The sequence below is a fragment of the Pipra filicauda genome, unplaced genomic scaffold (genome assembly GCF_003945595.2).
Source record: "Pipra filicauda isolate LSUMZ 115617 unplaced genomic scaffold, ASM394559v2 scaffold171_size1565689_pilon, whole genome shotgun sequence".
Classification (NCBI taxonomy): domain Eukaryota; kingdom Metazoa; phylum Chordata; class Aves; order Passeriformes; family Pipridae; genus Pipra; species Pipra filicauda.
The window spans coordinates 1,416,493-1,439,469 of NW_024104229.1; the positions used below are offsets into that span (position 1 = coordinate 1,416,493).

Below are 22,977 nucleotides of genomic sequence, written 5' to 3' on the forward strand. Positions count from 1 at the left end.
AGTGGAAAATGAAGAGGATAGAAAAGGTGAAGAACTTTAGGTCAGAATAATATATGAAAAAGAAATATACTACAATCTCAAATGACTGCATAAAAGGCAAGTTTTATGCAAGTTACAATTCTTTATGGAAAGCTGTGTTGGGAAAGAGGATAAAAAAAGACTAGTCTTGGCACAATTGAGACAGACTAGGCAAACAGGATTGTGTCAGTGCACATAAAGCTGTACAGGACTGAAGTACAATGAATTATATCTCACCTATGTTGAGTGTGATGTATAAACTATTTCCTAAAACTTCTGCATTTTAACTCATTTGAATTATTATACCTTTGGCATAAAACCCTACTCCCCTCCATAGTATTTAGGAGCCACATACATTTTTGCCTGACATCAGAGCAAGTTGGTTGATATTTATAGACTATGTAAAACAGTTTATTTATTTTCCGAGATTGCTCAAAACTTTTGAATCATTTTCCCAAAAAAACTTCTTTCCTACCAACTGAGGGCTATTTCAGAGAAGTATTTCAGAGCCATGAGCAGTTTTCCCCCTATCCCATGTATTGATGAGCTGATTTAAGTCCAAGCAGGACAGCTCAATGTGTGACAAGGAATTAGGGGAGAATTATGTCAGGATTTTGTTATTTTGTAAAGACCTGTAGCTCTCCTTCAAAGTAACAAGATAAACTCCTTTCCTAAGTTTGTGTTTCTGAAATACACACTAATTGCAGGAACCATGGAGGACATTTCATGTCTCTAAGGAAGGGCTTAGGAGCACATTCCAGACTTGGAAGCAGAAAGTAAACTACCCATATATCAGTGTTCAGCACGGAGACAAATACAGCTCCATGATTTGGAGATCTCTGTTAATTGGGGAAATTGAGCCAGATCAGCAGTAGCTTCAATTTAAACAATTAATTAATGGATAATTACTGCAACTAGCTACAATTACAAGCCGTTTAATTATGCTCCTTGACATAGCTTGTGAGGAAAAAAGCTCTCCTTTCTACAACTACAGACAAGTTCCAGCTCCCACAGAAAAGTTAGCTGGGTGTATTCCGACCAGGACAAAGTAATAAAAACCTGGGACAGCTTTAATCTCTGACTATAATGTACCAGCTTCTGGACAAATATTATTTCACTAAAAAGTTAGATGTAATTCAGAGATGGGGACAAACCCCAAGACAGAAATTATATTGACATTCCAGAGTTATCCATTTCTATGACATGAAGAATGACCCATTTTTATACCTTTGGAAATCATCACGTTAAGTATTGTCACAATAGATCACCACAGCAGTTTTGCTATGCAGTCATATCGGAAAACAATTAAAATCATTACCTCCAAATTCTTTTCTAGCAGGTGCAGGACTCCTACCTCCTGACAGTATTTTAGAAATGAATGCAGCAATAATGAAAAATATCAGTACAGTAGGAGGGAAGAGAAAGAATGAGAAAGTTAAAAATTACAAGGGTCAGCTGTTATTAACTATGTTGCCCATATGCTTCTGAACATCCAGTTTCTTGTAGTGCTCAATTGTTCACCTTTTCAGATGATCCAAATGAAGTCTACATTAAAAATGTGGACATGATAAAATGTGTACATACAGATGTCAAAATTAAAGAAATATAAATCAATGAATGCACAAGATTATTTATATTTAAAAATGAAGATGCTATAAAAAATGAAGATGTTGACTAAACATTGCTGTAGGAAGCCCACATTTTTAAAACTGTGAAAATAAGTTTATAAAAAACTTAATTCACTAATAATATTTAAATGGTGTTGAAAAATGCTGTTATTTCCCATGCTGTTATTGCTATTAAATGTGCCAACTAAACATTTTGGTCCTAAACTTTAAAGTTCATCTCACAGACTTGAAACAAAATATTCCTGAGCACCTGGCACAGGTCCCCACACTACCTGAGGGTGGAGGTGGCCTCTGGGGTGGAGCAGGACGTGGAGGGGGAGCAACAGGACGAGGGGGTGGAGGACGCTTCGGCTCCAGGCTCTGAGGAGCCTCTTTCTGCTGGGCACCAGCCTGAAATTCAGCTGAAAGATGTGACAGAAAACAATGCAAAAATTAATCCCTGTCAGTCCCCAGCACTGGAAATAACGATTCAGAATTTTCTGTGATAGGATAAAAAAAAAAAAGGAAAAAAAATCAATGATGAAAAGAAGATCTGCTAAACCAAGATTTTTGTCTTATGTGTTTTAATAAGTTTATGCTTTTCATGAAATCCTCAACATTCTTACAAAGTGAAGCATTCCCAATTTCAATTTTGACCCTTACCCATGAGCTAAGTGCTCTGGAAAAAATGCTACAAAGAGAACCCTGAGGGCATTTGAGCAGTCTTTGTAAAAGTTACTCTAAATTACACTGAAACAAAGTCTTTTAGAAGCCATTCCAAATACCATAATTGTGTTCACTTTGTCAATAAAAAAAGGTTGTGTTTCAAAGGAAGTTTTCTATTATACACCCAATTTACAGAAGTACTGATTACAATTTACATCTCAGAGCTGACAGGAGTACAGATTGAAAGGAAAGAGTGTGCCTGGAGTGAACCAGGATTCGTTGGAACAGAACTTCCACACAGCAGTGCCTGAGGCAGTGGAGCAATGTGATCAATACACACCATGTGTGGAAACAGGAGGTCCAGGAGTTTTTCCTGGGGCTCGGCTGGGCCTCACTGGGAGCGTGGGTCCGTCTGACAGTGTGGGAGACTGGCAGGGACTGGAACGTGGGGAAGAGCTGGGGGAGGTTCCAAGCCCTGAGCTCGAAGTTGGCTGTAGATGCTGAGGAAGGATTTCTTCTACTTCAGCACTGTAGTCATCAATGTCCCCTAAATAACAAATTCCCCAATAAAGAAAAGGGGATCAACAGTTACTTATTTTAAAAAAGTGGAGGAATTACAAACTGATTCTGGGCATGGGATTTTATGCAAAAAAGTCCTAAATTTCAAAGGAATTAGCTCAACAACCTAAGTATGCTTCTTACATCATAAAATTACACACAAAAGATGCATGTGAATTCAAACCAGTTTAAAATGCTTCAAATGCACAATATATACCACAGGTACATGTTAAAGCTTTATATAACAGCATGGCAACTGTAACGTTGATTAATCTAAGAAACAATCAGTTTTACAAAGAAGACCTTTGCAAAAATTATTCCCTTGCTTTGCAATACATGGCAAGCTTCACTTTTTCTCCAGAAGGCTGGGCAGGAGATTCCAAGATATCTGCTGTTTGTAACAGCTTCTGCTTGAAAAAAGTACAATGGTGTCTAAAAAAAAGGCTCAATGCGGATGTGCCTTTGAAGAGTAAACTGCCAATTTAGAATGTTTTATGCTGCTATTCAAAATGCCTAAAAGAGACAACTACCCCATCAATAACTCCAATAAGACCATAACAGTCCTTTCCTCCCTAACTTCTAGGTTTCTCTACCATCAGGTACATTTCAAAATGAGGAATGCTTTATCTCAACAAACCTTCCATATCATAATCTGCAGTAACCTCAGCATCTTCACAAAGCAAAGTGGAGCTTGTTGATGAAGGCAGCCCAATATTAATCTTTTCCAGATTCATTTCATCTTCCAAACTTTTGATCCAATCTGGATTTTTCAAATTTATGTTTATAATCCGTCCTTGTAGCTGAATTGCAAAAAATGTATGCACAAAACAGAAATTAGGAGTAAAGACATTAGAACTCAGCATTCTACATTTAAAAATTTAAAAAATAATTACTGAAAATATCACAAATAAGGTTATCATGATTTTGGGGACTAAACAATGGCACTGACATGTCACAAAAATAATTATGCTTCTCACTTCATTTTGGTAATTAACTACATTTAGGTAGTTTAAACTGTTAATTAGAACTGTTTAACATTTTTCTATAGAAAAACTAACAACTTGTCTCAAGATTTCCCTTTTCAGTTGATCAGAAAACTTCTGGGTTTTTTTAACATTTTTCAGTGATGGCAGTACAGAAGTGCTGAATTTTTAATAAACTGCAGGCTATAAATATGTTAAACTTGTTCACTCTAAAAAATCCCAAGTAAAAAAAAAAAATTCTGCTTTTTAAATCATAAAGAGAACCCCAACCCCCTCATTTGATAAAGATGCCTCTCAGTATGGGAACTTCATTTTTCTAACAGTCCTTCCCCTAAAAATAAATTAAGAGTGATACTTCTCTCATTTGGCTTTTGAAACTCAACTTAATGCTATGTGGCTACCAATAGAAAAAAAAAAGGCAATGCAACGGACTGGTATGGAATGGAAAAAACTTCTAAGAATTAAAGACAAACAAACAAACCCCTCAACCCACTCAAGTAGTCCCTAAAATGCCGGAACTTTTCTTGATATATGAAAATTCAGTAATTTTTACATTACCTCAATACCATTCAAATTCATAACATTCAAAGCAGAGCTTCCTTCCAAAAATGTTACCCACATCTTGTCTTCCACAAACCTGCAAAGTTCATTGGAAACAATAACTAAACAAAATACCACTACACTTAATAGTTCAATTGACAGTTTAGTGAAAAGGCAACATGCACAGGGATCCTCTCATTTTCAGTTCATTTAAAACTACTGACCTAATTTTAGAGTACAAAATTTGTATAAAACTACATGATGCTCTATATATCAAAAATAAAAGAGTATCTGGAAAAAATATGTCTGAAAACTGAGACACTTACAGGTATGTAAAACTAATTGTAAAGACACTGAAGTTGAAATCTAAATGTTAAAAACGAAGCAGACCAGAATTGAAATGCTCGCTAAGAAAGCAACTTCGTTCAGGAAATAGGTGGGAACAATTTTGGACTTGCTCCAGATAGGACAAGGGGGAATGGCTTCCCACTGCCAGAGGGCACTGCTAGATGGGATATTGGGAAGGAATTCTTGGCTGTGAGGGTGGTGAGGCCCTGGCACAGGTTGTCCAGAGATGCTGTGGCTGCCCCATCCCTGGAAGTGTCCAAGGTCAGGTTGGATGGGGCTTGGAGCATCATGGTCTAGTGAAAGGTGTCTCTGCCCATGGCAGAGAGTGGAACAAGATGAGCTTTAAGGTCCCTCCCAACTCAAATCAGTCTTTGATTCTATGAATAGAGATTAAAAGTAAAAAGGTTTTTTTAACCTTATAAGTATAACTTCGCCATAGCTTGCAAATTTTTGAAGAAGATCATCAATCAAATTATCATCAAAATAGTTTTCTTCTGCTGAAGAACTTCTGATGGACACCATCACAGTCCCATCAGGTGGGCCTTGCATTGCAATCACCTCCTTATACACTTTTTGTCTCTCTTCTGCTTCAATTTCAAATATGTCGATATCAATCAATGCAACAACAGGCCTTGGAAAAAAACACACAAGAAAAGCCTGTTAGCAGTGTATCTGAGCAACAAAATATACAACACAAGTATTAAATCTTAGGAAGCAATGTATAAAAGAAAACTGAAACCTATGATCGGATGTTTTCAGCTCTGCTCTTCCGTAGTGCAACAAAGTGCCAGGATTCCATGTATAGGGGACGTTAGTGTCAGTGTGAAAACTTGCATTCAGGAGATCCAGGTCTTCAGCTACACTCAGCAATGAAAACAAAAGGGGAAAAACACGGTGATTGCGAGAATGTGCTTTAAAAATAAGCTTTTGTAAACAGAAAAAAAATCACAGAAAGTAAACCCAAACCGAGCGTTTTACAGAAAAAAACTCCGGAAGTTCCTTTTGCACCACTGAAATGTCAGTAACTGGGATCTGAGTCTTGACCCTCTGTTCAGCACCACTGCCTTTATTGAAGATGCTGTTTCAAGTGTTGTCTCTTACCAAGCCCAGAATCACTGGCACTGTGAATGTCACTAAATGGATTCTCTAAGCCAGTTAAAAGAGTATTTTAAACAACTGAAGGAAACACTAAAACCTGATCGGTCAAAGGGCCATTTTCTCCTCCTCCACAGGATCCGATCTGTCCACGCTGGTGTGCGACACTTCTCACTGGTGTCGTAGTCATCAGAGAACAGATCATACTTGTATGTAGGAGCAAAATTTATCTTCCCTTCCAAAAATCCCCTAAAAATCTGCAAGAGACAAAGCTGTTACATGTCATGCCAGAAGACAGAAACAGATGGGAAACAGCTTGAAACCCATCAGAATTCTCTATTCTAACAGTGAAACCCTGTGTAGACATCTCAAAATAAAAATAAAAAAGGTCATTTGGCTATATGAATCCTTCTCCACATTTTATCTGCTGAAAACATTCTACATTTGCCACTATGACTAAATAGCGACCCAGACAATCATCAATAAACAGAAGTATGTCAACATTTATATCTTTAAACCCAGGGTTACGAGCAACCTACTGTTCCTCCAGCATCATTGGAGGTCACCCAGAACACACACCACTTCAATTAGGTGCTTAGTTGCTCCTGTGTCAGCAAAAGTTGGGAATTAAGGTTTATATTTTATGTACCAAGCATTCCTGCAGATTCATAGAATCACAGACTGGTTTGGGTTGGAAGCGACCTTAAAGATCATCCGTTTCCAAACCCTTGCCATGGGCAGGGATGCCATTCACTAGATCAGGCTGCTCAGGGTCCCATCTAACCTGGCCTTGAACACTTCTAGGGAAAAGCTGACACAAGATGCCTCACCAAAACATAGGAGTTAAAAAAAAAAAAAAGGAAAAAATAAAGAGTCATTAATATATTCAATATGAACTGAAATACTAGAGATAACACCACCATTTCTTCTCAAGCAAATAGGAAAATAGAATAAAAAGAGGTAGTATGTGACATTATCTGTCACATATTTAGAGATAGTGTCACTGAAAGGAATCAAAAACTCCCTCAGAGAGGCTTTTGTAACACAGAAACACACAACCAGCTGACACAAGACATGAGGAGTGCCCTTAAGTGTTTAAGCTGGACACAAGCTAAAACCTTAGTTAACTTAACAAGCTCCATTCTTGGGTTCAATCTCATACGGGTTAGTTTTATTTCACTTCAGAAATCTGTAAAATATAAATCTGACTTGGATCTTACAATCAAATTTGCATCAAATGACAGGCTGGCTGCTTTTCTTGTTGGAAATATAACTTGAAATCCAGTCAATTTAAAAGTCTATGTCAGAAGATCGATGTCAGAATGTCAGAAGTTCCACAACTTCTGAGACAATTTGTTTGCCTTCAGTAATTATTTCTTAACCTACTTATATTTTTCCTTTCACTGCTACATGCTGCCTCCTAGGAAACCCTACAAATCTAAAAGCAGAAGCTTTCTTCAGACTTTGTTATTCCCTGTTTTCTCTGTAAATAAAAAGGCACCATTTGGACTACTGCTTTTTCTAGCAGTAACAGCATCAGACCTAATACTGCAACAACTTAAGTAAAGAGTAACATTAGCAGAAGAACTTCTACAAATACATTTTTTTAAGTAGTTTCACCTGATAAAACGAAAAATATTTTAATTAGCAAACCCAGTGCTGAGGATACAGATTTACAGAATCACCACAGAGAACTGCTAAAGCCAAAGAGGAAAATGAAGTATTCTGAAGTATTGGTAACATTTCAAGATACCTGTCCAGAATTTTTCTGATTGATAAGTTGGTCTCCTGCTATGAGGGGATCCCAGTTCTGTTGTCGTATCAGCTCCTTCACCTCCTCATTGGGCATATCTATTCGATAATTGAAGTCACCACACCAGAAAATATAGTCATGGGAAAAGAGCATCCTTCCCTGGAAAGCAGAAGCACACAAGGAAGATAAAAACAACCAGGTGACAAATTTACTACTTCTCAGTGCAGAAGTTCCGTTTTCATCTGTAAAATACATATAATTTCCAGTTGATGAGAACAACTGAAATACATCTCAATGTTTGGTATGGCTAGAACAACACAGCCAGGATATGGTGTTCACATATACAGAATATGAGAGAAGGAATGTTTCTTATATAGTTTCTGTTTCTAAAGAAACATGAATCATCTGTATTGGATTCTAAAATTTTTCATCTTCCTACTCCTGTTTCAGAAGTCAGCTCCAAGGCGATGACTGCTGCCTCTGTCACAAAACCAAAACACTCCCCTGGGATTTTGTGGCACAATCTCCTGACAAACTGCAAATCAAGGGTTTTATTATTCAGATTTAATTGAAGACTTTTCAGTTACATCTAGTTTTCATAGCTAGGGAGAGACATAAGGGCTCTGTTACTTTAAACAAAGCCTAAGGTCTGAAGTGAGAACTTCCCCCTTTGTTTTGATTTTTCCACTGCCCATAAGTAAATCCAAGCAGATGCACTGGCAGATTAAAAAAGCACATTTAGGAAACTGATGGATGCAGTACTTTCAAGGAAAACTGAAACATGACCATTGGGATAAATTTAGAAATCAAAAAACCTGTATGCACACTGCCATACAGACTAACAAAGGACAATTTGACTACAAAATTTAAAACATCTTTAAGTCTCAAGGAAGCACTTTGTTGCACTGATAAAAATTTTAAGTATTTACTTGGTGTTTGATAATCCTTTATGAGAACATGGCATGGAATTGTTAGCAAAAATCATTCCCGTGTACTGAAAACAGTGCTGTTTCCTACGGATTTTTTTCTCATAGCTGATTAACTCCAGTGCCTACAAAAGTTCTACCACATGTCAGGGATCTAAAAGGCCTCTTTCCTATGCTAAATCCTTGATTCCTAATGCAAGTGAACTTGTGCTTCCATCATCTCTCTCACGCATTGCACTCGAAAGGTCTGTTCTTTTTGCGGTCTCCTATTTTAATAAAAGTTATGGGAACTTAATTATCTCTGAGACCTCTAACCCAAGGAAATCTGATCTTCACAGGAATCTGGGGAGGGGGAAAAACACAAATGGAGCTTTTGCATTACACTGCTGGAGCCCCAAGCATTTTACTTCTCATTCGTTGTGGAATTTGAACACTTGCTTACCATTGGAAAGCCAAGTTTGCGAGAAATTTCTACAAAGTCTTCGTTTCTCTCTTTAACCTGGGACTGCCCTGCAGCAAAGTGGCTGCAGACAAAGCAGAGGCTGGACGTGTGGAACAGCATCCGAATGGCCACAGCACCTTTGTTCCCAGTGGCTCCTCCCATGCCTGTCTTCACAGTATCGACAGCAACATCCCTGAAAGAGTGAAACAACTTTCAAAAACACGGTACACGCGTGTCTGAGTATGACCGTGGGCTGGGAAAAGAACATTCTTATATTGTCCTTTCAGCCATGGGGCTGGTTTTAAAAAATGCCAACAGCTACTGAGCAGATAAGAGGACAAAAGTTCAGCTTTTCAAGCTTTCTTGGTGACTCACGAGACGTTTAAAAGCTAAGATAAAAGAATTTAAGCAACTACTTCCCCAGAAGATGGAACAACTCCTTCAGAGCCCCACATGCTCCTGGGTACATTTGGGTGTTATCCTGCAACACAAGGCGAGCTGGAGGTGACCCAGCCCGGGGACAGATGTGCCCACTGACCTGATAAAAGGGGCGTGCTGGGGCCTGATGAACACGAAGAGGCAGACACCCACCAGCTGCTCAGAGGCCAGGAGCACATACTTGTAATCTCTTGAGATAGTCTTCTGCAGCTCAGCAGCCCAGAGCTTCTGGTTGGTTGTGCTAAGCAGTGAGATGAAAAATGCCAGTTTTAAAATAAATCAAATTAAGCAGGTTTCTAACTGTTGATTGAGTTGAATAAACTTCATCCAATGATCTCAACTAACTCTTGGGGTAGTAAGCCAAAGCCAAGTTGGGAATGGTGCTCAAATGTCTCCCAGCAGAGACATGGGCTCTAGACTGTCATGACATCATCATTCAAATTCAGCCTCTACAAATGCTGCTTTACTTTTTCCAACACCACAGACAACATTATCTTTCCCATATTTCTGAGCCTGGATTAGTGGAGCAAAACCTAAGAATTTTCCTAGGGAGTTACTTCCCAGCCTACAGCTCAGTCAATATTGGAAAAAAGTTGTCCATGGACTGAGATCCAGAAGAAGCCTGCTTGGAGGCATAACAGACCCCGGTTTTTAGAGCTAGCATTGGATATAAATGAAAAATATCAGGCCTGGAAATAGCATTAAGTAGACACAGTGTGACATCAGGGGATGACAAGCTGCTACTTGGTACTCAAGACAAAAGCCCATGCAAAAGTTACAGCATTATGGGCTTTAGGTGCTCTTCCCAAGGAGTTAAAGCTTGCCTAACACCAGTAAACAAGCAATGCAGGCTTGTTTATGCAGAGAAAACAATGGACAAAGGGAATATGGCCCTAGGACTACACACACATTTATCACTGGTATCACCCACCACTGGGAAAAATGTATTTCCATAACCCACTCTGCTAGAGGTGAAAAATCCAAACTCCACAATAACACATCCATGTAATTAATGGAATGGTAGTGAAAACTGACAGGATGAAAGGAAGCCTTGCTTTATCCAGATCACAACCTGGTGCAAGACACTATATAATGACACATGTTTTTGGAAAGATTTTTCACAGGATTAGCCGTTCCCCAGCAGTACAAGAACACCAGAGCTAAATTAAACACAGGAAAAAGCTGAGGAGCTGCTGGAGGTGCAATCCAAAATATAGTCAAGTGCTGACTATTTGGATCTGTGAGATTACATTATACATGATCTAAGTGATCACAGCTTTGCTAGGGAAAGTTGAGACGAAGTCTGCAATCCTGGCACAGAAATTGGGAGAGAGAACCAGAATACAGAAAAAAACTAATCCAGACTAATCCAAACCAGCACAAAACAGGAGAAAACAAAATTTTAAATAACATTTTACTCAAAAAACATGCTTATCAACCAAACTAGTCCTGTATGGATTGTAACACCCACCTGGCATTCACAATGTTTCCTGCATTTAACTCCACCATTTCTTCAAACCCAATGGCAAATATGTCCACAGGCTTGTTTTTGCGATCTGCAGGGAAACATGAAAATACCTATTTGTCCTTTCTAATTAACTGAAGAAGCAAGACATCATATATATATTAATTTTAGTAAGGAATTCTTTACTTAGGAAGGAATTCTTCCCTGTGAGGGTGATGAGATCCTGGCACAGGTTGCCCAGAGAAGCTGTGGCTGCCCCATCCCTGGAAGTGTCCAAGGCCAGGTTGGATAGGGCTTGGAGCATTGTGGTCTAGTGGAAGGTGTCCCTGGCCATGGTAGGGGGTGAGACTGGATGGTGTTTAATGTCCCTTCTAACCCAAGACATTCTATGCTTCTGTGACATCTATTTTAATATTCATAATCTAATTAGGAAAATCAGAGTTTTCAGGGAAAAAAAAGACAGAATAAAAACGCTACCTTGGAATTCATGGATCCCAGCTAACTTTGGTGCATCCAGCAGCCAGTCAGTGAGGGTCTGATTTCTGAAGGCAATACTCCGGAACTGCTTCCCCCCGTTAACGTTCCACGTCCCAACACACACTCGGATCTTTTTCGGTTTTGCATACTTATAAAAGTTCTCACACATACTCTTCAGCACTTTTACAGATGCTGCAAAAACATTTGAAAAGATGTTGTTTTTATACAGAATGTTTCTTCAGAAAACTTGGCAATGAGATCTTTCCCATATACATGCACAGACATGGAGAAAGTTAAGCTGTTGAAGGAGGAGGAAAGTAGCTTTCCCAGAGGAAAATGTCCCTTACAGACATTCCTGGTCTGAGTAGGACATTGACTGACTGAAAAACAGCAGCAATTTGTTCAAAATAATATGTAGATAAATAACACATGAAGGAAACATAATTTTCGCGTTTTATAAATATCTGTCTTTCTTTCACCTTATCTGTGATTCTCTAGGGAAACCACTATTTTTCAAACATACCAACATCATTTTCACAGATTACGTTTATGAAATCCAATTTCTATTACAGAACCAACAGATTGCAGATATGTTCATTTCTGGAAGTGTAGAGTATGTCTATGTAAGCCAAACAAATCTGAATTATTTTTTAGGTCAGTTGAATTCCTAAAGTTCTGCTTTAGTTAGGAAGGTAGGCTGGGATTCAAAACAATTAAATTAATTTCTCTGTCCCACCAGCCTTTCCCTGTGCCTTGTTTTCATCTGCCAGACGGGAGAGACTGAAACAACACATGTGTGGAGGACATTGTGGGAAACACAGAAATGAAACAGCTGATTCAATGGTCAGGTAAATTAATATCACTTAGGTAAAATACCTATTTTGAATGCTCTCATGGTTATGAGACTCCGAGAGAATCATAAAAACAATATTAGATGGAATTCTTCTATTCACTTGTTGCTGTCTTGCAAAATAGTCAGTTACTGGGCACAATATTTCCATTGAAATCTCCCAAATAAGATGATTAGTGAGCTGCTGCTGTCTTTTCAGTTATTCTTTTTAAGTTTGCCACCTTTAAATTTGCTACAGAACCTTGGCTACCTGGGTAAAACAAAAACCACAGATTCTCTAGCTCTCATGGGTTTGAAACAAACTGGAAACAAGAGAAGAAAATATTATATTGTATTTGTTGGCTGTGAGCTCTTTCCCTGCTGAACAAACCATATATCCATGGAATGGTAATCATAGAGAAAAGACAGTGAACTGGTTGGTGTCTCTTGGGGGTACTACAAGCAGACCATGCTTGGGATCATGCTTTCCTCATCATAATCCAGGGAAATGAAGCCTAGAAAACAACAAGGAGCCAACAGAACATTTCACAACTTCAGGTGAGAGCCAGATACTGAGTCTGCTTCTGACTGGGCCTACACATGAGGTAACTCAAGCCAACAAGTCCAGCACACGCCTGAAGAGCCGCCAAGGGTCAAGGACAGGAGCAACCCAGGACCTGACCACTGAGGGGAAACCAATCTCAGCAGTGTTGTAGCCACAACACATCCAAGTAGCCAAAGAACCCAAAGAGCATCGCAGGCAGCTCTGAAGGTTTGCATAGAGTAGCCTTTGTAGTACTCTGAGAAAGTTTTAGTATCAGAGTTTGGACTTATTATTCTCTCCAGTTTCTTCTTTTTCTTTTGAAAATTTAGCACTTTTCAGCTTTATTTTAAATATTTACACCAAATCATTCAGAGTTGCTACCCAGCAGCTTCTAAGAAAAGCTGCAAAATTGGATTTAACTCCTGACACTGTCATGAAGCCCTAACGTGAAGAGTCTTACCATGTTAGAGTCTAACTTTAGGAGGGAACTGACAACATGCTTATGACAAACAGGCAATTCTTATCTTTAAACTAGCAAGCTTTCTAAACTGTAAAATGGCACTTCTTATAAATTAGCATAAATAATTTTTTTTTTTAAATCATCTGTTTTCCCAAATATTGAGTGAACCAGTTGTTTTTCAGAACTCCTGAGCCTCCTGCAAGTATGATTTTCCTACACATTTCTAGCTATTTATCTTTTCAGAAAAATTGTGCCTCACTCTGTCAAAAATCTAATCAATTACATTTTCTGTTATTTTGCAGGAAAAATAACTGCTGCTCTTACTAAGCAAACAGACATTTGGAAATCAGTTCTACAAAGGGAATGCCAATTTAATATTCTGTGGGGGATATTCTGTGCAACTGAACTTGATGGAATTACAACATCCAAATTCCTGTAGTAATGTTTCAATATATGCAATCTGTATCCAGGTGAAATCTTGAAATGCTAAAAAATAGTTGACTTGTATCACTCTTCCTGAGTTATAAGCTAGAAGGTAACACCATCAATGACAATGTGACTGGTTATTTCAATAAACACTTTTAACACTGACAAAATGCCAGTGAATCAGATAATTTCAGGTGTATATTACCCATGAGTCGGATTTCATTCTTGAGGTACTCACTAAGAGTTAAGTAGATAGAGTAAAACACATATAGAAAAAGCAAAGTTGACAAATGTAAAGGTCATTTTAATTTCCTCAAAATTATGCAGTAAAATCTGCATATAGGAGCATTAGGAATATTTTATTTTAAATAATAGTTTCTGGGAACAAGGAGATGATGAAGCATTACACAGCTGACAAGTACTTGCAGCTCTTCCTTCAAAATATGGAATATGTATATATCCTATCTTCCCTAATGAAGCAGCTTCAGGTAAATAGCTTAAGTAATCAAAAAGGAGAATTTCCACTAAGAATCAGAAAATTCAGAATTTCTGAATCCTCCACATTTTAAGCTCAACATCGGGGACATTGGTCAGGATATTACTGGCATGTCTACAAGTAGGAGATGAAGAGTTACCTAAAAAGTTCCCTCCTCAAGCTTTGCCTTCACTGAGAGTTTAACCTAAAGAGACGCTCAAACATTTTCCCTTTGTGTCACCTGCAGAGGTGATTAAATCTCAAGGAGTTTGGCTGGACTTCTGCTCCACAAAACACAAGTGCCAGCAAGTTATTTCAAATCCTTCCAGCACAGCATTAACCTTTGCTGGGAGATAGTACAAAATCAGCCTGTCTCCTGCAAGAACACAAGTAGGTGGAGCATTCTGACAGCAAATAAGATGAAGTTACAAATTGTATTGAAGAATTTTACCTCTCACCCTGAACAAAAACACAGAAGTTCCCAAACCAGATAAAAAAGCAAATTCCTCTACATTTGTAAAAAATAAAACCCAAAGAATTGGTTGCCTCATTTCCAACTCACACCCAAGCACACTGCAACATTTTTCACCTCTTGTATTCTCACTTTTCTTGGATTAAAGGGCTTTTCTTGGATTAAAGGATGTTGGGACACAGGACTGCACAGATGCAAACACTACCAGGAAAATATGAGCCCACAACCAAATATTACACAGACATGAGAAAGAAGTCAGAGAAGAAAAACAGCTGGTCAGGTATTCACAGTTTAATTTACTATACTCTACCTGATTGTAATGATTGCTCTGAAACTACGGGTGCAGCAAGAAGAAAACAAGAAAAGATTAGTCAAATAAGTTATTGCTTTTTAGAATTTTCCAGCAATATGCGAGAGAACATGCTGTAACACACAATTTATCATACATAACCGTTTGCATCAGTCAAAGCACATCTTTTATGCTGCAAAATCTACAAAGTTTCACAACAGGATTAACAAATTCCCTTTTCTTGCTTTATTAAGAATGGATTTACACATGATGAAGTACCCTGCTAGTTAATTTGCCACCTAGCAGCGAATGCAGACACATTCTGTTCAGTGAAAAGGGATTAATGCTCCTCAGCTGCCAGGAGCTGTAAATATGGAAAGGACAGCTTGCATTCCCAGAGAAAGTGAGAAGAAATGAAAACAAGTTTCAATTAATGTTGAGGTGAGGCCGATTTAGCAGGTTTCAGATACAAGGAAAGTTACAATAACATGAAACCTTGTGCTAAAGAAATGGGAGAAAAACACTCTTGCAGGTTCCACATTGGATGAAGATGTGGGCCCACAAGATGAAGACTAAAATTGGGCAAGGATTTTTGTCTTGTGCCAGAGATTTGCACCAAAGCTTTGACACACTTTTCCTCATTCTAGGTTGAGAAGTGTCCAGGAGAAGGAAAAAAAATTAGAAGGAAAATTTTAGAATGTTATTAATCCCTAAAACATTGCAATAACCCACCCTTTAGAACACATGGGATCTTGGAAAGAAGATTCAACTATGAGCTCCTCTGTTTTTTATATCCCACGAGAGTGTTCTGACCACAGCCCTACACCTGACTCACTACTTCCTTGCCCATCAGACCTATAGAAGGATGGGACTGACTGTAGTCCTGGGGACCATGGAGGCTACACACCTTTTTGGGGATGCAGGATTCTGGTTCAGCTCCCTGTTCTGAGGAGGGGAACCACTTTCCTGGAACCAGAACCCCAAGTCCCACCTGGTTGCTCTGCACAAGTAGAATTTCTTGTGCATCTCTCTCTGATTTTGACATAGAATTTCACCCACAAATAACACACAGGTAAAGAAATTACTGCAGCATGCTAGTTTGGCACTATTAGTAAAGCAGAAGTAACTTTCATTGTTTAATAAGCCAAGAGAACATAAAACAGCATTTATACTTCCAATAGTGCTTTGAAAACAAACTCCATACAGCTTTCTTACACCAAATAGTTACGAGACAGATTAAAATCCTGAAAGACACATACCGCGTAAACTGCTGGTGGTTAAGAGAGCCCGTGCTTTATCTGCTAAATCACTATTTAGGGTATTTCCCAATAACAAAACATCAATGGCCTCCTGCTTGGAGCTATCAAAAAAGTTATTTTGGATCGTTCTGGTCACAGAACGAGCACCATCCTTCAGCTTTCCAGCCTGTTAGGGAGGAACATGTATAAAATATTTTATGTTGGACACTGCTCACAATAACATTGGCAATATTCAGTAGCATCTATGTAAACTGTGTTAATGATTTTAAAGCCTAAGGCAATTTCCTTCTTTAAGTGTTAAATAAAGTTTCCTGAGCCTACTCTACCATGTGTGCTGTCCCCCCACCCCCAAATGCTAAACAACACAGTAATACCTTCAAGGCACATCTAACAAGCAGATTTAAAAGAAATTAAATAAAACACTGCAGGAAGGGAATAATTTTTTTTCCTAAACCTTAGGTCTTCAAAAATTAATTTCATATAGTGTCACATACAGACCATAATAGGGATTTTGGGCTTTTCCCCAAATAGTGAGAGATGAGCACTTGAGTCCAAATGCCATGATACATGAATGTATATGTATATGCACATATACATGTTCAGAATTCACATTCTGAAATATCCATGTTAAAAACAGAGATAGCTTCAATTTATTAAGACCCTGTAACTTTTGAAAATAACATGCAAGTCTCATGCAGTATCCCAGAAGGAACACAGACACGAATCAATGGCTACAGATACTGTTCATGAAGGCCTCTTAAATGCATAAGGAAAAAAGACAAAAGCTTAAAAAAACTACCCCAGGATTTAGTTGTACAAATTGTACTAGACAACAAGGAAGAAACTACTCTTTTTGCTAGGCTAAGTAGAAGTAAATTGGCACCATGAGTTTTGGCAGACAATGTGGATGAGGCGTAGGGCTCACACTATTGCATTAGGATTTTGATGGGATGTGCTCCCTTCCTGGCAGACAACGTACAACTTATGATCCAAAAACACACTCACCGTTCACAAATCAGGCAATTAATTGAAAGGAACCCAGAGAAAGCAAAAGAAAGAGCAGGTAAGGAGTTAGATGTAATGACTATTGTAATACTTTAAAAGGGACTGGTTTTCAGAATAGAAATGTATATTAACACATTTAAGGTCAAAACAATTTTTCTCCTATCTTTAATTTTCATATTTTTACTTCTAAGTACTCTTGGACTTTGAAGAATCAAACTGACGAGTAAGAAATGGAAGACTTTCAAGCATCAAACTTTTCATTTGAAAAATGAGAATACAACTTAAAATCTACATTTTAAAACAGATTATCAGAGTACTCAAGAGCATATTGAGTAGTGACCTGGTCAGGTTTCATTGAAACTAGAGCAAGTATCATATGGCTTTGCAAGCATTAAAGATCCTCTTTAAACAGACAGGACTTGTGTCAGGGATGCTGTGTTTGATTTAGGAGATGTGATACTAATTACAGTTGTCCCAGAGCAGGGATCCAGTGTTATTCCAAAGACAGCAGAGTATATGGACTGTCATGGTTTAATCCCAAGCTGAAACCAGGACATCTACTCTACTACTCTGCATTTTAAACATTAAAAATGGACATGGAAATACAATAAGTGCATTTTCCAAAGTAGAAAATTTAAGTAGCCACGTGAACAGCAGAAAACCATTAATTTAGGAAAACAACTAAGGAGGGTTGGATGGGAAAGTCAAGAAAAGGGGAGAAACTCAACAAAAATACTTACTGCAGTTTCCCTGACAACCTGGGTGACATTTTTGGTAAGAAAATAAAACTAAACATCTTTAACCAAATTCCACTCTACAGTAAAATACAAGCAATTCCCAAAATGAAGAAGTCCTGCATGCACCAATCAAGGGTTGAATAAGCAAAAAGTCTATTCCACTTATTTTGTTTTTATGTATCTCGCTGTAGGACCTCCCACATGTGCAGAAAAGGGCCCTGGAATGGTCTGAACAAACAAGTGATGGAAAAACCAAAACAGGTGACTAAGAGTACATAGGATGTAACACAGAATGAGGAGCAGAACATTCTCTGACAATAAGAATGGTGTTGAAAAGACATTTTTGAAGGAACTAAGGGCAAAAACTGCTATGGTTCAACATTTGTTTGTCGTGATAGGTATCACCTGGTAAGAGAAAGAATTATGGAAACATAAAAAAGCAACATTGTGAGAAGAAAAATAAAAGACGGTGTTAGAAAATGTGAACAACTCAGACATCAACCAAGACAAAACAAGCTGAAAAGAAACCAAGCATTACACTGTCATGGAGTAGGGAACTGTTAACACATCGGTAGAAAGCAGGGTAGAAACTGAATTTGTTTTTTTTTTCAGTAATTGCAAAACTAAAAAAAAATAGCTGGAGGCACATGCAAACAAAAACCACCCAGCTGCAACCTACTACCAACACTTAAACAAACAATAAAAGCATGAACAACAACATCCAGTCCAACACATCAGAAAATAAAGGATAAATAGTGAATGGAACTGAAACAACAGCAAGAGAGGTAGAGAGAGAAAAGTGAAAACATTCAAAGAAACCAAAGCTGATTTGAACATACATTTTTCTGAACTATGATCTAAAGAAATGGAAGATTTGAGCCTTATCCTATCACACAGAACAGTGTTGCCTGTGAGGCAGAAGCATGGCTGGAAAGGGATCTACTGGAACAAAATCCGGTTATCAACACAACCAATAGTTTAATGTTAATTGTTTTGGTTGGTTAGGTTTCTGGGGGATTTTTTTTTAGGATTACCAAAAGAAAGGGCACGTTTTTAAAAAGAAAATCTCATTGTTGCTATATTAATGACAGAATTTATTAAAACCCATACTGAACACTGTTAAAACATTTGAGAAAATGTACTTTACCTTCGCTTTTCCTTCAAGGGCTCCAGTTCCAGCATAAATTTTACTGACAGAATCACCATTCACAGACCACATGGATCGGAAAACTTCCTGAAAGCGAGTAACTAACTGAGGCTTCTCAGCTAATCCTAATACCTCCAGCTGTTTTGTTAGCATCTGCAACAGTTGAAGACAACATTTGTAAAAGGAAAAATCTTTAAATGTATTTATTGAAAGGCACATTGTATTTTTCAGCACATATGCATAAAAAACCTCGAATCGTTGGTTTATATTTATCATTCTGAACAAACTGACACCATGTCATGCTTGTAAGGCTGCACCATACATGTAACTTAGCATCAGCACTTTGTTTTCTTTTAAAGATAGGTAGTAACATAGGAGAATAATTATGTGGTTGATTTGTAAATACTTTCATCTAAAAATTCATGAAACTAAATAAAAAAATCTATTTTCAAGAGCTTTTAAAAATCCTTAAAAACCTTGAGGTGTCCAAAGGCAAGAAAAAGGAACTTAAAACAATGAACACAGAATGACAACGGCAAAATTCTGAAGGTTGGTCAGGAATTAACAAAAGATACAAAAGTAAAGTTGCACACAAAATTAAGAAGACATAAACAAGAAAAGAAGCTTCAGAAATTAGGTGCTTGCTCTTACAATTTTAGGTGGTCATCCAGAGCTCAACACTTGTTATTTGAAGTATCTACCATGCTAAATAAAGTAAGAATTCACGTATCTCATTTAAACAGAATATTAAATTTAGCTAAGCAGCTCTTCAGGTTTTACCATTTCCCTTCTTATTAATCAGCTTTATACTTTTAGCTCTCATATTTTAGCTGAAATCATAATTAAATCATAATTTAGTTCTCATCACTTCAAAATTTGGCACACCTAGTCTGAAAAAAAAAAGGTTACATTAATCCAGTTCTTAAAAGATAAGAAAGGAAAAAACAGAGCTGCAAAACTAAGTTTGACATATAAGTGCTGTACACTTTAAGAGTGGATAAAAATTTGTTCTTATTCCACAGAAAACACTTGTGTTAATGCAGCAACAAAGCACTACATATTCTAGAATCGGATATGTTTGTTCTACAAACAGTTCTCACAGAAGTTCCTCTTACAGATGCTAAAACAAGAGCATTTTAATTACATAAAATTCAGAAAACAAGATTTTCCTTATTTTGACCCTACAGCACCCATGATTGTTCATTTTTAAACATGCTGAGGATCTCTAGAAGTCAGAACAAGGAATATATCACACTATAAACCCAACTGCCATCTGGGAAACATGTTAATTCACTTTTCTTAGGGAAGTTAATACTGCTTTTACAGCTTAAGTGCCACAGAAGCATCAGCTGGACGTGGTTTTCCTACCTCTAAGCCAAGGAAAGCCTGGACGCTGTTTGTTCTATCCAGACAGTCCAGGCAGTTGGTTCTGACAGTACCACTCTGGGATCTGTGCCAAGGACAATGGGAGACAGAGAGAGAAAACAATTGAAATAACTCATTTAACACATTATCTCCTCAACAAAGACAGGGACATGAAGACCTGAACCAGGACAATAAATCAGGGTATTGTTAGTTCGTGCCTGGAATAGAAGGTGAGCTCCCAAGAGCAGCACTGCTCACTGTACACAACATTTTCTGCAAATAACATTTCTGCTTCAGTTTTCTGCAATCCTCCTTGCTTGCTTGGTTAAAGTGTTATGCAGGATTAGGCTTCCCTTTCAAATAATTCAGCTAACATACTTCCCAAGAATCTCAGAGGGAAATAACTTTTGTTAAAACAAAAATGAAAAAAAAATATATAGAGACACTTCTTGGTTTTGTTTAAATAAACTAAAGGTAAGAAGAATTTGTGATAAAACTAAAGCCAATTTCAACCACTCATTACTTTCTCTTTCCTCCCCAATTAAAAATGAAAAATAAGCCTTTCCCCCCAAACCACAAGGGAGATTTGAGGCCCTCAGGCCCTCAGAACTGCTCTGCTTTCTTTGGGAGAAGACCAGACCAGTAATTCCTGCTGGAAAGCTCTTAAAAGGATTATGTCAGGCAACATCCATGCACTGCTTGCTTGGCCAGAAGTACAAAATTCCTATGACTCTCCCAATGACACCCACTTATTCCCTACTTCTGTCATTCTCACTACACGCTTCACCCAATGAAGTCAGTACGGTTTCAGCACATGGACTTGGAGATCTAACCATAAACCACACAAAGTTTTGAAGAACTTTCTCCAGGACTTTTTTTTTTTTTGCATTAATATCTCCACATTTGACCTGAAATACAAAAAAAGCCTGACGTTCCCCAAAGGAGATGGTCCATGAACTCACAAACATTAGAATCGTGTCTTTCATTAATGCAATTTTTGAAGTCATTACAAGCCACGGCCTATTTGGCTTTCAGCCTGTTGCCAGTCTTTTTGATGTGTGATTATTTGAATCTCCATCCCAATCCAAAGTGTCACACTGCTTTGAAAGCTTTTTGGAGTACAGTCAGTGACATTTCGAGCAGCAGATGGGGACCTGAGCACCCTCCAACTAAACCTAATCCTATTAAGGTCTACTAAACCCTGTCCTTGGGGGACTTAATCTCACAGCCAGGCCAGAGCACAGAGTGGCACTGGAACTCTCTTCTCCTCTCCCAGTGCATGAGGCACAATTGCCTCATCACTCAGCAACTCTCTTTCTCAGGGAGAACCTCGTGTGGAAGGGAGAAGAGCAGGAATGCTGCCTGTTTCCAGCCCTATTCCCCTTCTGCTGAGACAAGCACGGCCTTTGCTCCAGGAATAAAGACAGAAGTATAGAGCAGGACAGAAATCAGGCATCTCACTCCCTGTTTGAGAGAAAGGAACCACTCAAATGGGGAACCCAGGTGCAAACAGATTCAGAAAAGGACTGCACTGAACATGAACTTTTACAGCACACAGAAAATGGTGCGTTCCATCACTGAGGGAAATACAGAGAACGTTATATTGGAAAACGGAAAAATATTCATTCTTTAATCTGGCAAGAAAAATGACAATTGACCATTTTGACTAAATCATGAGGTCAAAGGCCTGAAATTAATTCTTGTCCCCTCAATGTCTCACAGAGATCTTCTATGAAGATTTTTAGAGTACACTCAGAATGAGAAAAAATTTTAATGGGAGTAAAATAGGTGACTCATAATTCAGCTGTTAAGCATCATCTTGGATACAATTAAAAACACCATAACAGAAGTTACTTTTTTTCCCCTTAATTTTTGTCTCTTTTATCTTCTTGCTAAGGGGTGAAATGCACCCCAGCAACACAATTTGAGGAAATATATAGAAGTTATACACACAAACCTTTTCACTTCCTTTCCATCAAAATAAAAAAATCCACACTCCAAGAACTTCTGAACTTGAGGTTTAAGCACACTGTGCAGTTTTTCTGCCTTTCCACCTTTAACCATCTGATGATAGTCGAAGTTCACCATTTTGATATCAGCTGAATGTTCAGATGCTTTCAAATGGCTCTGGTATTGTAAAAAGAGAATAAAAACTTATAAATATACCAGTATCTGAACATAGAGTAGTATGAGCTAAACAAGAGGCTAAAAATGTTTTAAAGGCTGTTTTATTAGTCATCTTGTCTATTACATGCTTTCTCTTAGGTAAAACTTCCCCTAATATTCACTGAAAAATCCTGAAGTGTTCACACAACGTTTGTTGGCAAAGGTTGGGCACCTGGGAACGCTGCTGTCTCCTACCAGGAGAGCTGGATGCAGCAAATATCCCACTGAATGCCCTAAGATATTCTACCACTACAATAAAAAGGGAATAGGAAAAAGGGAGAGGGAAATAACAGATGGCTATTGACATGTTCTCTGGCTTCAGACAGAACTCCTCAAACTGTCAGTATTTACGGACTGTACCATGACAGTTATTTTTAACCTAACCAATGGGAATTAATGGAAGTGGCCACTTATAGTTAACATCTTCTGAAAAAAACATTTCCTTTTAATCATGAAGCAGCTTTCATGTTTAAATCGATAATTAATT

The 22,977-nt window shown here is 38.0% G+C and overlaps 1 protein-coding gene across 12 annotated transcripts in view; it reads right to left on the reverse strand.

Annotated features, from left to right (window-relative positions):
- Positions 1-22,977, reverse strand: part of SYNJ1 (synaptojanin 1) — a 49,360-nt gene that overhangs the window by 13,425 nt on the left and 12,958 nt on the right. For 4 of the 12 annotated variants that reach the window (XM_039379641.1, XM_039379637.1, XM_039379636.1 and 1 more), the window contains exons 9-26: positions 22,282-22,451; positions 20,328-20,409; positions 18,960-19,112; positions 16,071-16,236; positions 14,833-14,856; positions 11,317-11,508; positions 10,846-10,930; positions 9,475-9,615; positions 8,937-9,129; positions 7,569-7,727; positions 5,916-6,072; positions 5,460-5,577; positions 5,136-5,351; positions 4,391-4,469; positions 3,487-3,649; positions 2,632-2,838; positions 1,919-2,047; positions 1,337-1,375 (exon numbers count right to left, since the gene is read on the reverse strand). In XM_039379641.1, the coding sequence (XP_039235575.1) occupies positions 1,337-1,375; positions 1,919-2,047; positions 2,632-2,838; positions 3,487-3,649; positions 4,391-4,469; positions 5,136-5,351; positions 5,460-5,577; positions 5,916-6,072; positions 7,569-7,727; positions 8,937-9,129; positions 9,475-9,615; positions 10,846-10,930; positions 11,317-11,508; positions 14,833-14,856; positions 16,071-16,236; positions 18,960-19,112; positions 20,328-20,409; positions 22,282-22,451 (2,473 nt within the window). The remainder of the gene's footprint in view (positions 1-1,336; positions 1,376-1,918; positions 2,048-2,631; positions 2,839-3,486; positions 3,650-4,390; positions 4,470-5,135; positions 5,352-5,459; positions 5,578-5,915; positions 6,073-7,568; positions 7,728-8,936; positions 9,130-9,474; positions 9,616-10,845; positions 10,931-11,316; positions 11,509-14,832; positions 14,857-16,070; positions 16,237-18,959; positions 19,113-20,327; positions 20,410-22,281; positions 22,452-22,977) is intronic. The other 8 variants (XM_039379638.1, XM_039379635.1, XM_039379642.1 and 5 more) reach the window with 3 other exon arrangements.